The sequence below is a fragment of the Cricetulus griseus genome, chromosome 2, assembly GCF_003668045.3.
Source record: "Cricetulus griseus strain 17A/GY chromosome 2, alternate assembly CriGri-PICRH-1.0, whole genome shotgun sequence".
Lineage (NCBI taxonomy): Eukaryota > Metazoa > Chordata > Mammalia > Rodentia > Cricetidae > Cricetulus > Cricetulus griseus.
In genome coordinates this window covers 336001708-336024340 of record NC_048595.1, presented here as the reverse complement: position 1 = coordinate 336024340, position 22633 = coordinate 336001708, and the positions used below count along the sequence as shown (strand labels likewise).

The 22633-nt window shown below is 39.5% G+C and overlaps 1 protein-coding gene across 1 annotated transcript; it reads left to right on the top strand.

Moving 5' to 3' along the window:
• The first annotated feature begins 1141 nt into the window (after positions 1 to 1141).
• On the top strand, positions 1142 to 8185 carry Mrps30 (mitochondrial ribosomal protein S30). The gene is made up of 5 exons (XM_027401417.2): positions 1142 to 1743; positions 3039 to 3184; positions 3839 to 3944; positions 5583 to 5759; positions 7781 to 8185. Exons 1-5 carry the CDS (start codon positions 1170 to 1172, stop codon positions 8095 to 8097), a joined length of 1320 nt encoding a protein of 439 aa, XP_027257218.1. The 5' UTR covers positions 1142 to 1169; the 3' UTR covers positions 8098 to 8185.
• Positions 8186 to 22633: the final 14448 nt, after the last annotated feature.

Here is a 22633-nt window from a genome sequence, read left to right as displayed (position 1 = left end):
GATTCTGTAAGGAACTTCTCACATGAGGTATTAATGAAACTTAGCTACTTCCTTTTTAAACTGTTTTTTATAGACCTGAAACTTCATGAACTGAATTATTGTAAATTAAAAATATGTCTACATTCCTTTTAGTAATAAAATGTTTTTAACATCCTCAAGAATTGTTTTCCTAAGTCAAAACCACTCTTATCCTAGCTCTTAATGAGTGACCGAAATGGGTTGTCTGAAATAACTTACACTTTGTGTGGTTTTGGTTATTTTTCAGAGCTATTTCTTGAACATCCATTATGCACATCTATCAGTTGGTCGTTGAAGACTGGAAACTAAAGGGATCCTTTCTTCAAGAACTTTATTGTAAAGAATCAGTTCACACCAAAGAGTGGGTTAATACTTTTTGGCTTTTTGAGACAGGGTTTCTCTGCGTAGCTTTGGAGCCTATCCTGGCACTCGCTCTGGAGACCAGGCTGGCCTCGAACTCACAGAGATCCGCTTGACTCTGCCTCAGGAGTGCTGGGATTAAAGGCGTGCGCCACCAACGCTCGGCCAGAGCAAAATTTTAAAAAGGTGTTTGATAGTATTTATTTCATGTATTTTCCCACCCTCCAGTAAATTAAAGTAAAAACATACTTCCTCGTTGCAAAATAAATTCTATTACTTTATATTAGCATAGAAGAATACATGAAAATATTTTCCTAAAGTTCTCAGGTGTTACTGGCATAACTTTTAAAATTTGCATAAAGAGATGCTATATTTCCTAAAATAACTTTCTAATTCTAAAGGGGTGGAGGGGCGGTATGAGACACAAATGAAACTAAGAACCATAAGGATTTGAAGTTTCTCTTTGGGGGATATTTCTAAATGTTTGCGGGTGAGAAAATTGCTTGTCCCTAAAACGACCTACACGAGCTGAGGGACTCCTTTTAATTTTTTCATTCTTCAGAGCATAACAGGTGAAAATACCTGGCATAAGCCAGTTCTTTTCGCGCACAAATATTCAAAAAAAAGAACAGAATAAACGTCAGGAGCAAGCCGATTGGCTGCAAAGTAAATGACGCAGCGCGCCACAACCCGCTAAGCATCCGCCTCCCAGATGCGATTGGTCCCTACGGCAAGCGACCAGGAACAATTCCTGAAAGTTGATCTCGGCTTCCGGGTTCGCTAGGACAAAGATGGCGGCGGCCAGGTGTTGGCAGCTGGTCCCCCGCCGGGGACTGTCCCTTCACGCCGCTGCTGAGGCCTCCGCCTCGGCCAGCAAGGTGAGCGACCCGGAGGTCGTGGCGACGCCCGTGGCGCGGTACCCGCCGATCGTGGCTTCCATGACCGCCGACAGCAAGGCGGCGCGGCTGCGGCGGGTGCAGCGCTGGCAGGCGGCGGTGCACGCGGCCCCGTCCGTGGACGAGAAGGTACGCATTCTCACCAAGATGCAGTTCAAGAAGTACATGGTGTATCCCCAGACCTTCGCCCTGAACGCCGATCGCTGGTACCAGGGCTTCACCAAGACCGTGTTCATCTCGGGCCTGCCGCCCGCGCCCGCTCAGTCCCGGCCCTCGCTCGACCTGGCGGGCCTGCGCGCCGCTGTGTGCGACTGCATCCTGCAGGAGCATGTCTACCTGCGCCGCCGCCTGCGCCCGCATCTCTTCGATCGGCGCCAGGCCCTCGTCTCACCCCTCCTGGACCGACTGGTGGAGACTCTCGTGAGCCTGCTGGTCCCACTCAACCCTGCCCTGGCCACCGCCGCCCTCGGTGAGCTAGCCACCCAGAGAACCGGGGAGGTGGGGACGCGGTGGGGCAGGACTCCTCAGGATTGCTATTCCTACCCTTGTTGCCTCCAGACTTCCCAGCCGGTTTAGTAGCACTCTGGGAGTTGGGGTTTACACACCCGAGTTTCTCGTGGCCTCCCCTGCCAGCGACTACTTGTTAAAGTTTAGACTCAGCTGAAGTTCATCCCATTTCCGTGCCTTGACCCAGTTTCGTGTCTGTCCAGCCAAAAGTTTAAGAGGCTTCTTGAGTGGTTGTCTTTTGACCGACACCTCCACAGGAAAGCTGGGTAACCATAGGTAAAAGATCAACCTCTCTTACTTTGCCTAATTTAATTAGGGCAATACTATTTGGTCATAGAATTATGAAGGCTAAATAATAGATATTAGCTAAAGTTCCTAACATTTCCTTAACAATCACTGTGTCTGCCCTTTTTCCAACTAAAAGCCAACTAATGAATCCTCACAATAACACAATAGATATCATAAATTCATTTTATAAATGAAGACTAAAATGACACATGTTAAGTGTTGCTGTCTTAAGACCCAGTATCTGGTAGGTTTGGTGGTCAAGCTTTAGGCCCAGTAAACAGAAACTTGTTTGTTCAGTGTGGACATGAAAAATAATGTGTAATTTTGTTTGTGTCTGATGGGATGGTGGTGCTGAGCACCGAACTCAAGGACTAGAATACACTCTACCATTGAGCTACACTCCATCTGAGAATGCGTTTGTAATTAATTCATTTATGTCTATGATCCAGAGGGTGTCTTCATACTTAATGAATTAATTCTTCATGGCTGTAGATGTGTGCTGAACTGAACCTTGTGGTGTCTGTATTACTTCTCTTTCTCACTTACAAAGGAAGTGGTATTAGGAAAACAGTCACTTTTGACTACTCACCATTGGTGGCTTAGGAAGCTTAACTTCATTCATACCAAAATTCTTGTATAAAATGGCAGTGATGCAGTTATATGTACCTTTAGAGTAATTGTGAAAGTGAAGTTAGTGCTTCATAGAACAGTTCCCACTTTATTCTGGTGAGTGATATTGCCTTCCATTCGAGCATCTTCATTAAGTGAGTAACCCTGTTAATTAACAGTGTTTAGCATAATGAAGTTTTGAGTGCTGCACTTGAGACTTGTAACCCAGATTCTTCATCACTTAATATAAATATATTTATATCTATATATTTTAGACATGCCATTCTTAACATGTTTATGACTAAGTTAATAACCGGTTTTCTCTACATAATGAAGAAAACTTTGAATATCTTTTGATAGATTGTAAGCGCCCGGTTGACTTTTACTGGCTTCGTGGTGAAGAATGCATTCCTGCTGGTCATCGAAAAGGTCGTATTGATGCTTTACGGTATCAGATAAATGATAAACCACACAACCAGATCCGAATATCTCAGCAACTCCCTGAGGTGAGGTTTTATGTCTCTTGGCATCAGGTGTAAGCATTGCCATGGGCCAGTTAGGTAGCCAGGTGAATATGGTGAGGTGTTTTGGGTAACCAGGTGAATATGGTGAGGGATCTTGGGTAACCAGGTGAATATGGTGAGGGATCTTGGGTAACTCTCTTGCCTTCCATGTTTGATTAATGATGGCAACTCATCTGGAAACCTTGCTCAACTTTCTGATTGTGTATAGTGTGTTCTGTGAAGGGTCAAATGATTTTAAACATGTAAGGCATCAATGTGCTAAAAATCCATTTATGATTGTATATTACAGCAGGAGTTTTAAATTTTTTCTATGTATGACCACTTTGGGCCTATCAGTCGTTATTAGTGTAGCTGAGCACTTAACTTTTGAAAATGTTGTCTGAAACACCCCAGGACTCAGAGCATTTCAGAGTTTTGAATTAGGAGTGTCTGTCGTGTAGCCTATGAGGATGTTCTAAACTGTGGATACACTGACATCTGAAGCCCTTCTAGTCCCTAGCATTTTGATTGAAAGATACATACATAATCAGATCATTTTGTAAGAAAGAATTCATCGGAAAAATGTTCAATCTAAGTTAATTGTAAGTGGATACAGATGTGTCTGAATTCACTTTGCGTTTTTTTTTTTCCTTTAAGTTTGTGCCATTAGATTATTCCATTCCTGTAGAAATCCCTGTTATGAAATGTAAACCAGACAAGCTTCCATTATTCAAACGGCAATATGAAAACACCATATTTACTGGTAAGTTTCTCTGTACGCATTGATCCATGAGTACATTCGGAATGTGCAAAGTGGAAGCATGCTTTAACTTTAGTGGAAATTTTGAATTATCATATCTTACTGTTTTTGATGGAGACAGGTTTTCTGTAGCTCAGTTGGCATTGAACTAACTATGTGGCCCTGGCTGGTCTTGAACTGGTGGCAGGAGCTCTCCAGCCTCTGCCTCCTCATGTAGGAGTATATTCTACCACACCATGTCAAGTTTAATTCTTGAAGACTAAGAAGTTTGATTGGCTATGAGCAATATCAGTCATAATCTCAAGGTATTGTAACATGAATGCAAATTGGAGAAAAATTAGATCTTTGGAAGTGTTTTTGCGTCTGCTGAATTGAGAACATTTAACCTTTAAAAATTGTTATATGGAAAAGTAGTTTGTATTTTGTATGTTTAAATCTGGATGTGGGATCCTGAATGGCATTTTGTTGAAGCAACACATGGTAATTACATACATCAGGAGTTCAAACACTAGTAGGCCCCATGTCTGCCCTAAAACTCCTTGACTTTTTATCCCTTTCATACACGTATTAGTTCCTAGATGACCCAACGAAGACTTTAAGAAAGCAGTATGTTAGCCCTCTATGCCATTTTATTAGACCTTTCTCAATCACTTGGTCTTAGTGACTAGGGAATCTTTTTTGAAACTGCTTTGACAATGAAATCGAGCTTGTCAGTATTTTATGAAAACTGGACCATCAGTCCTTTCTGCCTAAGCTCTCCTTTCCCCGTTCCGTTTCTTTCCTCCTTTTTTTATCCTCTGGTTTTGTTTCTCTTGTCCTTATTTCTTTCTTTTCTTTGACCCTGACTAGATTTATACTCACTCTTGAGTGACAGATGGCCTTGAAACTCTGCAGATCATCCTGCCACAGATGCCTATTAGAGGCGGGGCCTCTAGATTGGCATGTGCCACCATGCCAATGTTGTTTGTGTACATTCAGGGTCAAAGCAGGGCTTCCTGAATGCTAGGTGAGCACTCTGCCCAATAAGCTCCTTACATAGAAATGGAGTATTAAAACCTTAAAAAAAATGAACAAATATTATTATTACACTAATTGCAAAGAAGTTCTTTTGTGGTTTTATTTTTTGTATTGTGAATATGTGTGTATAATATGAGTGTGGGTGTATGAATACCACAGGGCACATATGGAGGTCAGATTGACTTCATGGAGTGCACTCTTCTGCAGTGTGGGCTCCAGGTGTCCAACTAAAGTCATTAGGGTTGCCAGCAAGCACTTTACCACCTGAACCTTTGTAAAGTGTTCACGCCGAGGGATTCTGCCGCAGTAGCTCTTAATAATGACTGAGAGGGCTGACAAAATTAAATAGCGGAGAATTGTAAGTGCCTTTTATATGTATCCTTCTGGCTTATTTTGAGCCCTGGTGAGCTTTGTGATAAGGTGCAGGTTGAGGAAGTGTTTTCAGGTAACTTTACCATAGTCAGTGAAAAAAATGTGCAAGGCGTTTCCATTTATGTATTGAGAGTACCTGGACATGATGTGCGAAGAAGAGAGATGTGCTTGAGACAAACACTAGCTAGCATATGTGCCTCCTGCTTCTGTGCACTCTCATTTCATCTGAAATGTTTTTATTGTTTCCATCAGGCTCCAAAACAGCAGATCCGTGCTGTTATGGCCACACCCAGTTTCATCTGTTACCTGACCGTTTAAATAGAGACAAGCTGATAAAACAAAACCAAACTGAGCAGGTAGAAGTTGTTTGTAGAGCTAATGCCCTTGCAAGTCTTTTTGCTTGGACTGGAGCTCAAGCTATGTACCAAGGTAAGCCCAGTGTTATGGCAGTTTTCATTCTTGAAAGTATAACCTGTTGAGAATGGATTATAAAGATTGTTTTCTTTAGGTAAGACACAACCTAGATCTGAACATTTTGAAAAGTTTACATTGACACAAAATGCAGTTATCTAGAAATCCATAATGAAATACATTTTACATTTGAAATTTGCAAGTAAACCTGAATATTCTTTTTGATCTTTTACTGTGTTTACTTCCTGTGTAGACAAAAAACGTTTTCTAGTCTTTTTCACAAACATTTCAAAAACTACTAGTGAGTAAATCAAATCTTTGTAGATTTTCTCACTTTGTAAAGTTCTGAGTTAGGAAAGAAAATGATAAATGACATGGAAGTCAAGAGTCCCATGAGGAAGGCTCTCCCTCTGTAGATGCAAGTGTGTTCAGTGAGGCCTATGGGCCACAGCATGAGTGTTAGGTCACAGGGTGACTTCCTGTGGATTGAGTATTCTTCACCTTTATGTGGGTCCCAAGAATGGAACTTGGGGCTATAACAATGTTGCGTACTGAGCCATCTCACCAGGCCTTGAATGCTTTCTTTTTATGGCAGCACTGTTAACTGGAAGAACAGACAGGGGAGAGCTTCTCTTCTGAAAGCACACTGTTTTCAGGGTGGTGATGTTATAATAAAACTAGACCAGCCATGAGAAGTATTACGATTTTTGGATGGTGGTTATAAGTGAGGTATGAGGCAAAATCGATCTGAATACATTATGTCTGAATGTCATTATGGGAAGATGTCCAGAAATGTCTTTCAAACAGACCTGGATGCAGAATCTAGGGAAGACACATTGAGATAGAGGAGTAGGAAAAAAAACAAGTGTCTGCATTGAGAACAGAGAGGCTGGACCTGTGGAGGTGGCTAAAGGAAGGGGAAGGAGAATGCTAAGCAGTGGCAAGTACAAAGTATGTCATGTAGGACTTTACTTCCTGGCTGGAGTTTGGACCGAGGACTGGTATCCACCAAGCAGATCCTCTACCATGAGCTACAGTCCCTGTCCTCCTGCTCTTTCCGAGTCCAGTGTGAGCTGTTTGGGTTCTCCTGCAAAGGCTGAAGTTACAAAATATGAACTAGGTTAATTCTGCACAATAACCCAAGATGGATATTAATACAGATTGTTCTTACTGGAGTCTCCTTTTCAATTGTCAGTGTGCATTTCAGCTTTATGCTTCCATTATTGGCTTCTGTTTCTTTACTAGGAAAGGAAGATGGTAGGTGGTGGGCTTGGGTTAGTCAGAAAGTGTAAGTGATACCTTCCAATGGCACTGTATACACATGGACTATAAACTCTTACCTACTGCGTTTGAGCAATGACTTTGCTAGAAGTCTCCATTAAGGGTTAAATATAAAATATATGTGTGGAGAAGTTAAGTTGATTCCTGGCTTTGGCAGTATTGTAAAATAGTAAACCAGTCAGTTTAGAACAAGAGTGAAACCGAAACTTCACTAGTAAAGGTACCAGCGCATCCTGGAACCTTATGACCTGAGACACCAGATGCAATGACAGCAATTCTTAAAACTTCTTTTAAAATATTCAAAAGGCACTGGATTTTTCAAGGGTGTGATGTTGAAACCATAGAAAACTTCATTTTACTGAGGATTTTGAGAGCCTGTGTCTGTGTTTGTATTTGGGGAAATAAATGGTCATAATGGATATTGGGTTTTACATGGTGCTAGTGTGGATGTTTTCTGAGCATATTCATGCAATTGAGTTAATATCAGATGCAGGAGGATTAATGTAGGTAAAACTTCTTAGGTAACTAAGTGAATGCTGGAAGCTATTGGAGCTTGAAGTTGTAAAAAAAGATACGTCATTAGTTTGGAGACTCTTGAAGGGAGGAAACATTTATACAGAAATAGAATATAGAGTTAGTGACAAAAGCAGGGAGACTGAGATCTCAGGGATTTGGTATTTCAGAGGTCCTTACCTCTGTGTTTTGCTTTGATAAAATCCATCAACATGTGTAAATCCCCACATTGCTTTCTTCTACAGGATTCTGGAGCGAGGCAGATGTTACTCGACCTTTTGTCTCCCAGGGCGTGATCACAGACGGAAAATATTTTTCTTTTTTCTGCTACCAGTTAAATACTTTGGCACTGACTGTACAGGCTGATCAAAATAACTCCCGTAAAAACATATGTTGGGGGACACAGAGTAAGCCTCTGTACGAGACTGTGGAAGATAACGACGTGAAAGGCTTTGATGACAATGTCCTCCTGCAGATAGTTGACTTTCTTCTAAATAAACCGAAAGAAGACAGAACACAGCTGTTGGGAAGTCAGGAGAAAGCCCTTGATCTGGGACCTTGAGGATATTTAAATTTGATCAGAGGAATAATAAACTCATTTAAGAATTCTGTAACTGTCAGTTATTAAACACATTGTTTTTGAAAACCAACAGTTCTTATGTTAACCTGTCATTAACCTTTAATTCAGATTCTTTGCTGAAAGATTTAGTTTTAGATGTAATGAAGGCGATTTAAAAATGATTTTTTTCAGCTGTTATGCCTTAGGAGGCAGTGAATGGAAGAAGTGGTCTCTAGCAACTTGTATTCTGACCTGCATACATGTCCAGGGATTTAGATATAGACATTTTCAAAATTAGAGTTTGTCTTCAATTTTATATGAAATTAGTTTCATATCTCATAATTGAGCTGGCCTGAGTGAGTAAGCTTGTGGATAATTTTCTGATTTTTCTCAGGAAAAAAGATTTTCTAATTAGGAAAAAAACTCCATTTTAATAAGATACGACATTGCCAGGTCTAATGGCACATGCCTATAATCCCACCACTTAGGAGGTGAAGGCAAGAGTATTATTAGTTCAAGGTCTTCCTCAGCTACCTGAACCCCTGACTGAAACAACTTCGTTGGTCGAACTCCAGTCAGCAGCTGTTAACATGTCAAACTCACCTCTAAGCAACTTCATTGTGTTTGGAAAAGCATTTTTAAAATCATATTTCCTACAGGTCACTAAGGCACACATACTGACATCAGAGGGTAATTTCAAGTCACTTCTCTCCTTCCACCAAGTGGATTCCGAGGCTAGAATGCAGTTTAGCAGGCTTGGCAGCAAGCACCTTTCTCTGGTGAGCTATCAGGCCAGTCCCTGTGATTTATTACTGTTTTTTATTATTATTATTATTATTACTTTTATTTTTTGAGATGATACAGTTTTTTTCCCCCTTCCCTTTCCTCCCCATTTAAAAAGTTTGTATTTAAGTGCCTGTGTTATTGTATGTATTTGCCATGTGTGAGAGTGCCCAATGTACACAACAGGGTGTTGGATCCCTGGAACTGGAGTTAATAGATGGCAGTAAGCCACCTACCTGACTTGAAAGCTTGGAACCAAACTTAGGTTCCCTGTAAGAGCCACAAGTGCTGTTAAGTGCTGAGCTGTATTTCCAGCCCCAATTATTTTTATAATGACCTAAAGGAACTAACTGCCTTTGGGTTAAGAATGCCGGCAATACTTACTAGAAATGAATCAAATTGATGAGAAATCTAATTTGATAAACAGGAAAGGAACCCTGTGTATGTATACTAATCTTTTGCATATTAAGAAGATATAAATGAAATCTTACCCCAGCCCTTGGTGACAAGTTCATTTAAGTAGGAAAAAAAACCAAACCCATTAAATGAAAGACAGACTATCCTGTATTTTGCAGTAAATGAGTGATTATAAAGTTGTGTGTCAGTGTGCACCTCAAAAGGCAGTCTGCTTTAACCAAGCTAGGTGGACTTTGTAGTTACTAGCATTCCAATTTTGAATTACTTTAGGTCAGTTTCCATTGGGTTTAGCCTCTGGAAAACATGTCTTTGGATGTTTAGCCATATAAAACTTGCCTTTTATTTGCAAATGAACAATATGAATTTTAGGATCTTCTGAAATCTTTCAAGAAGTTTATTAATCATACAAACAGAGAGTGTGGGCAAGATTTACAGCTCGAATGTACGTCAAACAAGGATAATTTAGGTCAGCAACTGATCTTTGGTCATGCCGCTCATTGTTATTTAATAGTGTTTTAATTAATTGAAGAGTAAAGAATTATAAAGGAATTATAAAACACCCAAATTCAGATTTTCTTGAAAAAGTGGAAGAACTGGCAACTTCACAGTTATGTTCTCACATGTCAACAACACTAGACCGGATCTGGGCATTGCCTGCTCTGGGTCCTTGTGGTGGGCCGTACGTCACTCTGGTTTGTCACGGTGTCCACCACTCTTCCTTTTTAATTCTGCTAACGTCATCGGATCTACCTTATTAAACTCTGGGAAATGCTTTGCTCCTGAGACATTGAATTTATGACTGCCACAACCTAATTTACTGTTTGGAACTCGAATTATTGTTAGCAAAACTCAATCTTTACTGTTAATTTTGGGGCTTCAGAGTCTGTTAGCTAACAATATATATTACAATAATCATAAGCTCACAGGACTTGTTTTAAGTTTGTGCTTTTGCTCATTGGTTGCTAAATTGAAGTCTTCAGTATCTTGCTCCCTGTTGGTTGGAGATACCCTTCAGCTTTTCTCTCTACGGGGCTTTCAAGACAGCATCATGGACTCTTGCAAGAGAATCTGTACAGAGCCTACTAACAGGAATACTGGCCAAAAAAAAATTCACTATGTCCAATTTCAAACCAAGGAGAAGGGGTTACACAATGGTGTGGTCAAAGAGCCACTGATTTGAGGAGTATGTTTTCTCCCCCAAAATGTTATAAACACAGCTGAAGAGAATATGACTGGAGAGTATGGATAAAACTTCTAGAACTAATGTTCTTTTCATAGATGATAATTAACACTCTGCTGTTTTTATGCCTAGAAGCAATGGGAATGTGTGGACAAAGAGTAAATGAAGATTCAATTAGTGGATATAGGAGCCTATCTAGCTAGAGAGTGTTTCCAATGGAAAAAGATGGAGGCTTTATCTGTGTGCAGGATTTTCACTTGTTTTTTTTTGGCAACCCTTATATAACCAATCCGTGCTGTTCTGAATGTTTTGCCACTCAGTGTTTTCAATGTTGATTAATAATATTCCTGCAGATATTCAGTGGCAGTGTTTCTATAAGTGACCAGATATAGCACGTAGGGTTGCATGGATTATTTTCTTTTGCAAAGGACTTTCATGGCATATACATTTATTTCTGGAACTGTAGTTTTATTAATGAAACAGGTAGTCAGTTTTCAGTTGGCATTGACAGTTGGAGGATGGTGTTTGCAAGTATTCAAATTAACCTTTGTAAATTATCCCCTTCACCCCTATTTTATGTGCCTTGACAAAGAAGTAAGATACCTGGACTGTTCTCATAGGAGCAACTATATGTTTTCCTTGTAGTCTTAAGTGTGCTGAGAAACTTCTTTAGGTTCTTGACTGCCAAGTATGTGGTAAAATATGTAGGACGTAGCCCTGGCCATAAGCAGATGTCCTAACCCATTACATTGGATTTATCCAATCCCCCATTACAAGCACACCTAGCTAGGGTGTTTCTTGCTGTGCATTGTAAAGGTCTCAAGAGCGCTCCTGTGTGCATTTTCCTGCAGTGAATACATTGGACTGATCAACCTGTTATCAGGCCTTCTAACCAGCTTGATTGTCATGGCAAAGTGATCCCTTTAATGTTTACAAGCTTTCTTGAGAATTAACCATCGCTGAAAGACCAGTTTCAACTAGCAGTGGATAGGGGTAGGAGTTTGAAAAGCCAAGCCACAGGCAACCTTGCTATACAAAGTCCTCTAGAAACTACATCTTTATAGTGTCTTATAAAGAAATGATTGTACACATGATGTTCCTATTCGTTGCAACCAGCTTGAAGAGCTCCAGCTGGACTCAGGTTGAATGAGATCCAGAAACTCCCCATCATTCAGATACATGCGCAGGAAGGTGGGAGAGAAGGGAAACATATGGCAAGCCCGTTTCTTAGTGCCAGGTATTACATTGGCATTAAAGTTGCCAACACTCACAATCCTGTTCATTTAGAACATGCTGAGGACATCTAGTCATTTATTGCAAGCTCTCCAGGAGACATAGATAGAGGGACACTTTTATAGCAGTGTTCTCTGTAAAACCTTATAGCATTTATACTCACTTGTTTCAAGTTATAATGAATTTTATCCTCTTCAGGTAAAAATGGATGATTTTGCTTACAAAATCAGCTTTTCATATAGTTTTGATTTTCCTTCATAAACTTTGGATCACAGGCTTTGTTGTTATGAAACCACAATTATTATTATTTTTTTGTAGAACATTTGAAAGAAAAGGCAAGTGGAGAAGAGAATCTCTTGCTGTCAAGCTTTCCATAAATCCATCCTTGAATTGTGTTGGTATTTTATAGTTTTGAAGTCATGCTACAGATACAGGTTTTATTTTCATCTCCCATAAGCACTTTCTCCAGTCATCAATTTTTTGTATTGTATGGTGGTTTAGAGGTATTTACTAGGAGACTGAATGTTAATGTTATTATAGTATTCTAAATTAAAAGCATCATATAAACATGGGAATACTATAATAAATTTAGTCATTTACAGGAGGAAAAAGAATTAAATTTTTTTTCCATTATAATGAAATCCAAGCAGGACAATTATATAAGATTAGTTAGTGTGGGTGTGAATGTATTTAATGTGAGGATGGTTCACAAGCACTTGGATAATTAAATCCTGACTTCAAACATATTTGTAAGATTTCCATATCTTACCACCTGCGTGTGATTCATAACTGGAAAAAATAAAGAAACCTTGTATTTTGAAAGATATTTAAAAATATCTATACAATTATCTTGCGGTGAAGTATAATTTCTTTTGACCTTTGGAACTCAGACTTTTAAATGTCATTTAAAAAAACAGTATTAGGAAAATTAGATAAGCTTAATTTCATTTCAGAATCTGTGTGGCAGTTGAATCTGAAAGTGGAGACAGAATTCTTTGTGTTGTCATTAGCTGCCTAAATGATGGCTTTAGATCAGTATATTATTTTTCTTGAGCTTACTTTCTCCTATAAGTTCAGAGAATTGGATAAGAAAATCTTTGAAGTTCCTCTTAACAAGATGAGTCATTTTAAGTCCCGCATGACTCATGCGATGTGCTGCTAACATTGTTGAAGGTTTCTCTGTTAGAACTCCCAGTGGGGAACCTAAGTGCTAAAGAGCTAAGCGGGTTCATCTTCCTCTTTCACTGGGTGTCCTCAGAGGTGGGCTCCCATTCCCATTTTTACCCCCATAACCATATCCCTTGGGGTTACAGCAGAAACATGGGGAATAAAAGGAAACCTTAGCATCCATCATAGACCACCCACTACTTAGTAGTGTGATATCCTCTGAAACATTTGCAGCAAAGGTCAGTGCTTGGAGAATAAAGATGTGTTACCTCTCATGGCTGCTGCTTTCTTGATTGGAACTGTAGTAATAAATAGACACTGTTTCCTTGAGCTTAAATCTCTTTTCTCCTGGTTTGCAACCATTGCCTTCAGCTAGGTACTTTGAAAATATTTTTGTTAACCCTTTGAGAATTTTGTAAGTTGTATTTTTATCATATTCATTTCCCTTAAAGAAGTGAAACTTTCTCCTTACTGCTGTCAATTACCAATATCATGACTGCGTCTCCTTATCCATGCTGGGAATTTTTTTCTGGTTTGATCATGACACAAGTGGTGTGTGAGTTCATATGTGCAGCTGCCTTATTTTGTCCTGCAGTTTCGTCGTAGTCATCTACCACCATTGGCTCTTAGAGTCTTCCTCATCTTCCACAAGGATCCCTGAGCACTGGAAGTAACGACTGGGCTATAGATGTCCCTTTTAGGTCTATGCACTCATCAGTCACTTGTTCTCTAGGCTTTGACCAATTATATCTGTGTTAATCACCATCCTCTGTATGAAGGCATTTCTCTGATGAGGATTAAATCCACTATTCTTTGTATTAAATAGTGTCTGTAGTAGTAACTTTAATACTATGTCCCCTTAGCTGAATACTAGTACATTCTCTCAGAGGGTCTATGACCTGTCTAGCCCTAGGTTCTTGACCCTGTTAAGGGTACCAGATATGTGTCCATCTTGTGGAGCATGTTTAATCCATTTGGAAAGTGGTTAGTTACTCCCATGACATTTATGTCACTGTTGCACCAGTGACTTGGCAGGTCAGTCACTATTTTTGCTTGCAGTATTTACAACTGACTAAGACTGATGATTACTTTCCTCCTTTGGTACCCTGCCTACTATTTTCCAGTACTATGAATGTTAGCCAGTAGGATGAAGTGTCCACGTCAATAACAGCTTGAGTTTTCCATGTTTTATGACTCAAGTATATGTCATGCTTAGGAGAAAGAGCTTGAACATTGAGCTCTGGAGGACAGCCAAAATCAATGGCAATAGACAGTAATAGTGGGGGTCTATGTGAATTGGCCAACAACTCCAATAGAAGTAACCCATTCCTGGCACTGGCCTTTTTATTTGCTAGTCTGTTGTATCTAGCAATATTATTGTTGCTCCTTTTAAACTTTTCATTATATGCATATATTTCTATTTTAGGAAGCATCCAGAGCAGTTTTTTTTTTTTTTTTTCCCCCGAGACAGGGTTTCTCTGTGTAGCTTTGGAGTCTATCCTGGTACTCACTCTGGAGACCAGGCTGGCCTCGAACTCACAGAGATCCACCTGCCTCTGCCTCCCGAGTGCTGGGATTAAAGGCGTGCGCCACCAACACCCCGCCAGAGCAGTTTTTTATGTGACTTTTTCAGAACATCTTTAATGATAGCTACCTTCTTCATCTTCCCTCCTCTACTCTGCAAGCCCACCTCCCATCTCTCTTTCCTCCTGTACTCTTCAAGCTCACCTCCCAGCCCACTTAACCCATTGCATTCTTCTCTTTTTGTATTTTACTGTGTTCTATCTTGATTCCCTTGAAAGCCCACACTCCCCATAATACCAGACTAATTTTCTGACCTTTATGGATATTCCAAATGTAGCAAACATATCTAAAGATTAGAAGCAAAGATCTACAAATGAGATGTAAACATGTCTTTGTGGGTCTTGGTTACCTTATCCATAATGATTGTTTCCAGCTCCATGCAATTACTTGAGAAATTTATAATTTCTTTTTTCTAAACATCTGAATAATATACCATATTGCATTTTCATTATCCCTTCATCAGTTGAAGAAAAATCCAGGCTGTTTCCATTTCCTGGGGAATGGAATAGAGAATTGTAAATAGAGAATCAATGAACCTGAGTGAGAAAGTATCTCTGTTGTAAGATACAGCTTTGGGTGTATGGCCAAAAGTGGCATACCTGAATCATGTGGTAGATCTATTTTTAGGTTTTCAAGGATTCTCCACACTGATTTCCTTATGAGTTTTCCTGCATGAGTTTGCACTCCAACCACAGGTGAATCAAGTACCCTCCTTTGCTCACTTTCACACCAGCATTTGTTTTTGATCTTAGCTATTTTGACTGGGGTAAGAATACATTACTAAGAATACCTGTTGATTTTCGTACACTGCTTCATCAATACTAAGTACATTTGTTGATACAATCAACATACATCCAATTAAAAAATGATTTAAAAAGGGAGGGGTTCATGATTTTTAAGAAGTTATTGGAGGAAATCCCAGTTTATGATTTTTAGTTATCACGTCATGGAATTTTTATTTATGTTTCATTATCCCTATAGTTAATTTGCTATTTGATAAGTTTGCAGGATTTTAAGTGGTTTATAAGAACAGGGTGCCCCGCTTCTCTTAGGAGAGTAGAGAGTTTGATACAAAGTTTTAAATTCACTACATGGAAGGAATGCCTTTATTACTTTCATTGTTCAATTTCAGATCAGATTTGGGTTACCTGTTTTATTTAATACACTTAAGTCAAACTCGTGTCTAAATATACAGTGCATTCTTATTCTACACTTATATGTAAGCTTGAACATGACTAAAGGAGTTTGGGTAAATGATGAGTTTGTTCCCCCAAAACTAATGGCTTATAAACCATAAAAAATGTGTGATCAAGGCACAAGATGTACCCAGGTCATGCTATCAGTTTTGCTGAGAATCAAATGCCATAAATCTCAAAATATTTCTTCTGACTGAATCCTTTCTCCTCTGTGTCATGAAATACTTCCCAGACACCACATTTTCCTTTTACATTACTGTGGAGCTAGGTCATTGCCCCAGTGGAGGCTCCCATCTTTCTTGAGAAGTTAGATTTCCATGCCTCCTTTACTCCTGTTTCCTTGGTCACTGTGCCACCCTTTGGGCCATTCTTCACTATCTTTTCTCTTCTATTCTCTTTTCACAGCAATTCAGTATGTCATTTTTACCTATAGCTTTGCTTTCTCACAGAGTCACGGCTGCTCAGTCAGCATCTCCTGTCAAAATTATGTGAGTTTTCAAAAAATACATAGACTCTATTAGCTACAGTTAAGATAAATAATGACAACAGTTGCATTCCAAGATTTGGTAGTTAATAGTCATGTGTAGAACTTCAGCTAACATGTTTTGACATAAAAGCATCACACTCTATTGCTTTGAGTTGATACACACTGTCTCTAACTGTGGTTAGTAAAAGGAGACTGCAGTAAGTTTATCAGTTAGCATTGTCTTGTCTTCCCTTGACATCCTAGACAAATAGATTTGTGACTGTTGCTATGGGACATTTTTCTTGCTGCCAGGCATATTGTAGAGCCACATAGATCTTGTGGAGAAGAGGCTATATTTTTAGTAAAGGAAATGTTTCCTCTTGGGGAAAGTAGTGAATGTGAATGCTTTAAAACAAGTGATAAGGAATGGAGGTCATTTATTGTATCTGTCCTCTTTGTCCTATATTTATAGTCACTAAGCATTCCCTGGGGATGGAGCCCAGAGCTGGGATTGTGGAAGTACAAATTTTATATTGTGGTAGTAATATGTCACTTCAACATATGATAAAAGAGAACTTTAATAATTTATAATCTGGAGATACTGGGTGATAAATTAGTATTTCAAGCTTACTAGATATAGTTATACTAAAACCTGATTATTTGAAAATGATGAAATATCTGCAATGGAGAAGGCATTGTTGGACTTGAGGGAAAGTAATAAACCATTTAAGTGGGAGCTGATTTTTGTGGGAAATCCTGTGCATTTATCCAACACAGTGGAACAGTAGAAATACTTAAATCTGATACCAAAGCCTATTGAGAGAATTATTTCTGTTGTACATCTGGGTTCCCAGCTGGGAAGAATCAAGTATTGGAAGTAACTTTACATATAGATATTTGAGTCATCTGAGCTGTCCTCACTCATATGTATGGAATCTGGTGCTGACTGTTGGCCTGAGATCATAGGCATAGCATCTTCATGGGGCCGAAACTTCCCATAGTCTGGCAATGCTTGGTAGTTGTCCTTTTTCATGAAGGATCAGCACTCTAAAAACAGGTACCTAGGCAGAACTAATGAAGACACCGAGGCCTTTTCTGACTTAGCATCAGAATGTCCAATGTGTCTCTTCTTCTATAATCAATGTGCAAAGGCTGTTGTAAGTTCACCAAGATTAAAGACACTATATTCCGCACTTCTTCATATCAAAAATATATAAAACTTTCGAATCATAGTTTGAAATTTAACCAAAATTAGAAAACAAAGGAAAAATGATGATGCATGGCTTTGGCCTATTTTCCCAGAGAAACTGCCTGTGGAAGGCACTTGTTTCTAATTAAGCCAGGCCTTCTCAAGAGGCTTCTCTGCGGTTCCTGTTCTTATTGGTTTGGGAGCCCTCCTCTCTACCATTAATTTGCCATGACTGTAAGAGTCCCTGACATGGCCCACTCTGTTCAGAACTAACCGACCTTTAAGAAGAACACTGCAATCCATCTTACTGTCCCCTTTGATTGTACCCTGTTTCCTATTTTCTCTTTGTGCCGCTTTCATGCCTTTGCCTCAGAACAATGTATTTGTGTGTGACATGTAACCAGGTCTAAGACCATTCACTAGAAGCATGAAGGCATTACAAGTAATGCACATTCCCCAAAATATGTTGGAGAAATTTGTGAGTATAGACTGACAATACCCCACCATAACTTATATGCTATTGTGAGTAAGCAGGGCCAATGGAACCGTTTTCACCCTTAGGAGACTCCTGTAAAAGACGGATTAAGACAAAGGTTCTCATTACTTTTCATTACCATATTTGCTCTACTGTTCAATGTGCAGAGGGAGTGGACTTTGTCCAGAGATGCCTCCTTTAGACTTTAGACATTAGAATTTCCTAGATTAGATTTTTTTTTTCTCGGAGAGTAGACATCATTTGTATTAGACTACTATTTGGTTAGAATAGGAAAAACCAAAGATCTCCTGCATAAGTTGAGCCCACTCTTAGGTGAATGACACCAAGGGTTAGTCTTTTATTTTTCATGTAACATCATCATATATGTGAATCAAACAATTAAAACAAATAAAATTTTAATGTAAAACACACTGCCACTATTTTCATCACAATATACCAAGCATAAAGGAGTCTCATTTTTTTATTTTTAATTATTCATATTTACATATCCATCCCTCCATTCCCTCGCCCTCCCATCCTCCCATGTTCCCCACCCAACCCACCCCCAACTCTTCGCCAGGGATAGTGAGGCCCTCTACCAAGGATCTTCAAAGTCTGTCATATTGTTTTGGGGAGGGTCTAGACTCTCCTTGCTGTATCTGGGCTGCAATTAAATAAAATTAGTTTTATTCAATTCCTTAGGGAATGGACCCCCAAAGTCCATTTGTGCTCTAGGGATAAACACTGGCTCCACAGTTAGAGGACCCATAGACTGTCTTGGACTCCTAGCTGGTACCCACATTCAGAGGGTTTGGTTTGGTCCAATGCTGTTTCCTCTGCTTTATGACAAGGGTCTCCATGCTATCAGTAAGTCAGGTCCACTGTTTCTGCAGGTCTCTCCACTCCTGTCTTTGTTTTTCTTTTCTTTTTTTTGTTTTTTTTTTTTTTGTTTTTTTTTTTGAGACAGGGTTTCTCTGTGGCTTTGGAGGCTTCCCTGAAACTAGCTCTTGTAGATCAGGCTGGTCTCGAACTCACAGAGATTCGCCTGCCTCTGCCTCCCGAGTGCTGGGATTAAAGGCGTGTGCCACCAATGCTCGGCTTCTCCACCCCTGTCTTGGCTACTTTGCTCAACCCTCCTCCCTCTCCACAACTGAATTCCAGTAGTATGGTTCAGTGCTGGAGGGATAGCTCAGTCATTAAAGGCTAGGCTCACAACCAAAAATATAGGAGTCTCAATTTTAAAGAGACTTAAATAATCTCATCTTTTTAGTTAAGTAATTTAAAACTAATTTTATTTAAGGAGCTATAATTGATGTTTCAACATTTGACATAAAATGTGAATTAGATGTAAGAAAGTGAGGGTGTTTAGTTATTGTAAACTAAGACATATGTATGTGTCAGATATATTCATAAACTTCAAACAAAGCTGTAAAATCTGCCAGTATAGAAATCACATCCCTAAAGCCTTTAGTAACAAACCCTTGGTTAGCAAAAAACACATATCTTATTTTGAGGCACTATAATTTCTGTGACCCATGCTTTGTATCTCTTTGCCTGTGCCTACTTTTGTGAAAATGTAAGTTATCCACATTGCCAAGAATGACTTATTTCATTAGCATTTAATGTTAGGAAGACTATTTTAACTATTTGATGTTAGGAAGTTCGTATTTTTCAGATGTTTGGGCAAAGAAAAAAAAATCCAAAAGCCTGTGAGCTGTTGTTTTCTATACAACTTGAGGTGATGGTATTGTTAAACTAGCTCAAACATTTCTCATATTGGCCAAGAGATTCAGAACCCAAATGTTTACAAAGAACTGTCAAGCACTTGTGTAGCTTGAATTTACTCCAAAACCAAACCAAACCAAAACCAAAAGCAAATTCCATGGGTTCATACACTTTACCTCAGTCCCCAAAATACATTTAAACTGTGCATGCCCTTGATGAGGGGCTCATCTGCTGCCTGTCCTTTTCAGGATTCCAGTCGCAATGACAAGAGTTGTTTGCAGTCTCCCTCTAGAAAAGTTAGGATCTCTGTTTGTTTGTGGTTGTTGTTTTTGTTTCTTTTGATTGTTTTTGTTTTGTTTTGTGTTTTGATCTGGGTGTTAGCAATTTAGCCTAGGATGGCCTAGATCTCCTGTGTGGTCCTGGATGTCCTTGAACTGGCAAGTCTCCTTTCTCAGCTTCTGGACTTCTGGTGTTTCAGGTGGCCACCATCACATTCTGATCTCAGGAGTCTTTCAACTTTCATTCTCTCTTCATATGCAGTCAGTCACTACATCCTGGAGGTTATTAAGGATGTTTCTACCCACTGATCACGGTCTTCTTTAACAGCTGTGTGTTATTTCAGTATCCACCACCCAGCACCTGACATTGCTGAGGGTCCTCCATAGTTTCTCATCTCCACCCTGCCCTTCATTCAGTCCTCACAGCACGGTGAGAAGGATCTTCTTGGTATACGCATCTTTTACTCTAATGAAATCTGTACCTCTGAGGAAGCTGTTGAAGACCTCAGGTTTCTTCTCGAGCTCAACATGTTATCATTCTTAATCTATGATTTGGGAGTCTTGCAGTGACTTTTCACTGAAGTTCTTGGCTCCTTACAGTTTTGTGTTTGTTTCCACCTCCATAAAAATGGGGTTTAAGACAGGGTTTGTGTTGACCTTGACCTTTGACCCATTCCTCAGCCTTTACACTGGCTAAAACTCTCACCCCTACAGACCTCAAGGATATCTTTCCCGAATTATGTTTTCTCATCCTAGATTCAACAGGTATAGATAAAATTTCACTTATCATTCAGTGATGTTTGACTTACAGACTTCAGCATCACAAACACTGAATCTCTCACAGCTTCACTCATGAGCTGTGAGAATATTTTTAAAAATGTAATTCTCTGATTTAAGTATATTGACCTTTTAGGAGAAAATGTCGCTTGCAACTACAGTGGATTATCACCCTGTTGCAGCAAATTATAGACATCAACACATTTATTATCTCTCCTGTATATTTTGTACCTTTCCCCCTACAATCAGCAGAATGCTTTGCGTATCATATTTGTTCTCTTTTGCAAGGCTCTGTGTGTGGGAGCTCTGATGTGTAATTTTCCCATGCGAGAAGGAAAATGACTACTGGAGGGAAATGTAGGCGGTGTCTGTTCTTACCTTTTGGGAGAAAAATAATTGTTACATAACAAGTCTCAAATGCAGAGGAAAATTTGTCTTAAGACTTTTTCCTCCCTGTACATATTTGTGAATAAGGCTTCCACCAGCACCTTTCTTCCTCTCTTCCCTCCACCTGCCGTGGATCCTTCCTCATCCCTCTCTCCCTTCCTGTCTTCCTTCCGTCCTCTTCCCTCACACCGACCTTCCCTTCTGCCTTCCTTCTTCTCTCACTCCTTTCCTTTAATCCTTCTTTCCTGTCTCTCTTCCTTCCAGGCAGTACTAATACTAGTTTACCAAACAAGTAATACCGTGCAGGTTCATTGTAGATGATAATTGCAATAATTAGTAAGACACAATCATTTTCTACATAGAAACTATATTCTTATGAGAAAGACCAATATTAGCTATCACAGTAAGCAGCCAGAATAAAGCTGAATTACCCTGTGACCCATCTCAGCAGGAAAATGTTGCACAGGTTTTGGGTGTGGCATGCCTAAGGAACTCCAAGGACAAACCTGAAAACCCGTGTAATTATCCTTGATTATTTTCAGACATGTTAAGCATGATTAGCATATGGCATGCTACAAAGAATTCTGAAATGGATATTTGCAGAAAATGCTGTAGTCCCCTATCATAATTGCCTCACCCAAATGACCTCTTTTTATCTGACTATTTTCGTGTCAAAGATAGGCTCTGTTCAGGGGGCCTAGTTCTAATATCCATTTATGAGTGAGTGCATACCATGTTTGTCTTTCAGGATGGTTTCTTCTAGTCAGTTGGGGGGCTTGGGCAGTCGATGGGGCCACTGGCAGTGGGACCAGTATTTATCCCTAGTGCAGAAACTAGCTTTTTTGAACCCATTTCTTATGGAGGGATACTTTCTCAGCCTAAATAAAGGGGCCAGGAAGTTGGTGGTGGTGGGGGTCTCAGTCCTTCCCCAAAGGATGTGAACAGACTTTGTTGATCCCCCATGGGATGCCTCACCCTCTGTGAGGAGGGGGTGGGATGGGGAGATGGTGGGGGGAGTGGGAAGATGGGAGGGAGAGGGAACTGGGATTGGTATGTAAAATAAAATAGTTTTTAATTTAAATTAAAAATAAAAACAACCAAGATGGCCTCTGTGGTCAAAGGTGACAGAATTTATTCCTAAATAGGTTGTGTTCTGCGTCCCAGTTCTGAGTCACCACACCTGTCTGTGTTTGGACATTCTACTTGTTCTTTCCATTTATGTGGAACAAAGTCAGCTCTAGCCTGTTTCATGGCAGGACTTCTAGGTGTAACCTAGGTCATTTGACTTGCTTGTAGTGGAGTTCTTTGGTAATAAGTCAGTGATGTAAGGATTTCATGTTATTACTGAAAATTACTGATAACTCCTAATTTAAAACAAAATTATGTTGCATGCAAGTTATCAATAGTAAAAACTCTTCAAGATATCAATATGTCAAGATTAAATGCTGTTTGTGTTACTAACAGCTAAAGTTGATGACTTATTTTTTTTTTGACATTTCTGTGATGAGGACTCTTCGGAAAAAAATTCACAAGATAACTAATGTTTTGAAGAGTTAACGTATAGACTCTGGGACATTTTTACATGTGTCTGGGATGTTCATATGTGTATGTATAATCACATGTGTGTGAGTGACATACGTGCTGGTATAAGTGTGTGCTTATGTATAGAAGCCTGAAGTTGA

Bases quoted from the DNA above. Each gene is read 5' to 3' on its own strand.
- Mrps30 (XM_027401417.2), top strand. From the start codon at position 1,170: ATGGCGGCGGCCAGGTGTTGGCAGCTGGTCCCCCGCCGGGGACTGTCC. The intron at 3,185-3,838 runs GTGAGGTTTTAT...TTTTCCTTTAAG, and splicing joins TATCTCAGCAACTCCCTGAG to TTTGTGCCATTAGATTATTC. The intron at 3,945-5,582 runs GTAAGTTTCTCT...TGTTTCCATCAG, and splicing joins TGAAAACACCATATTTACTG to GCTCCAAAACAGCAGATCCG.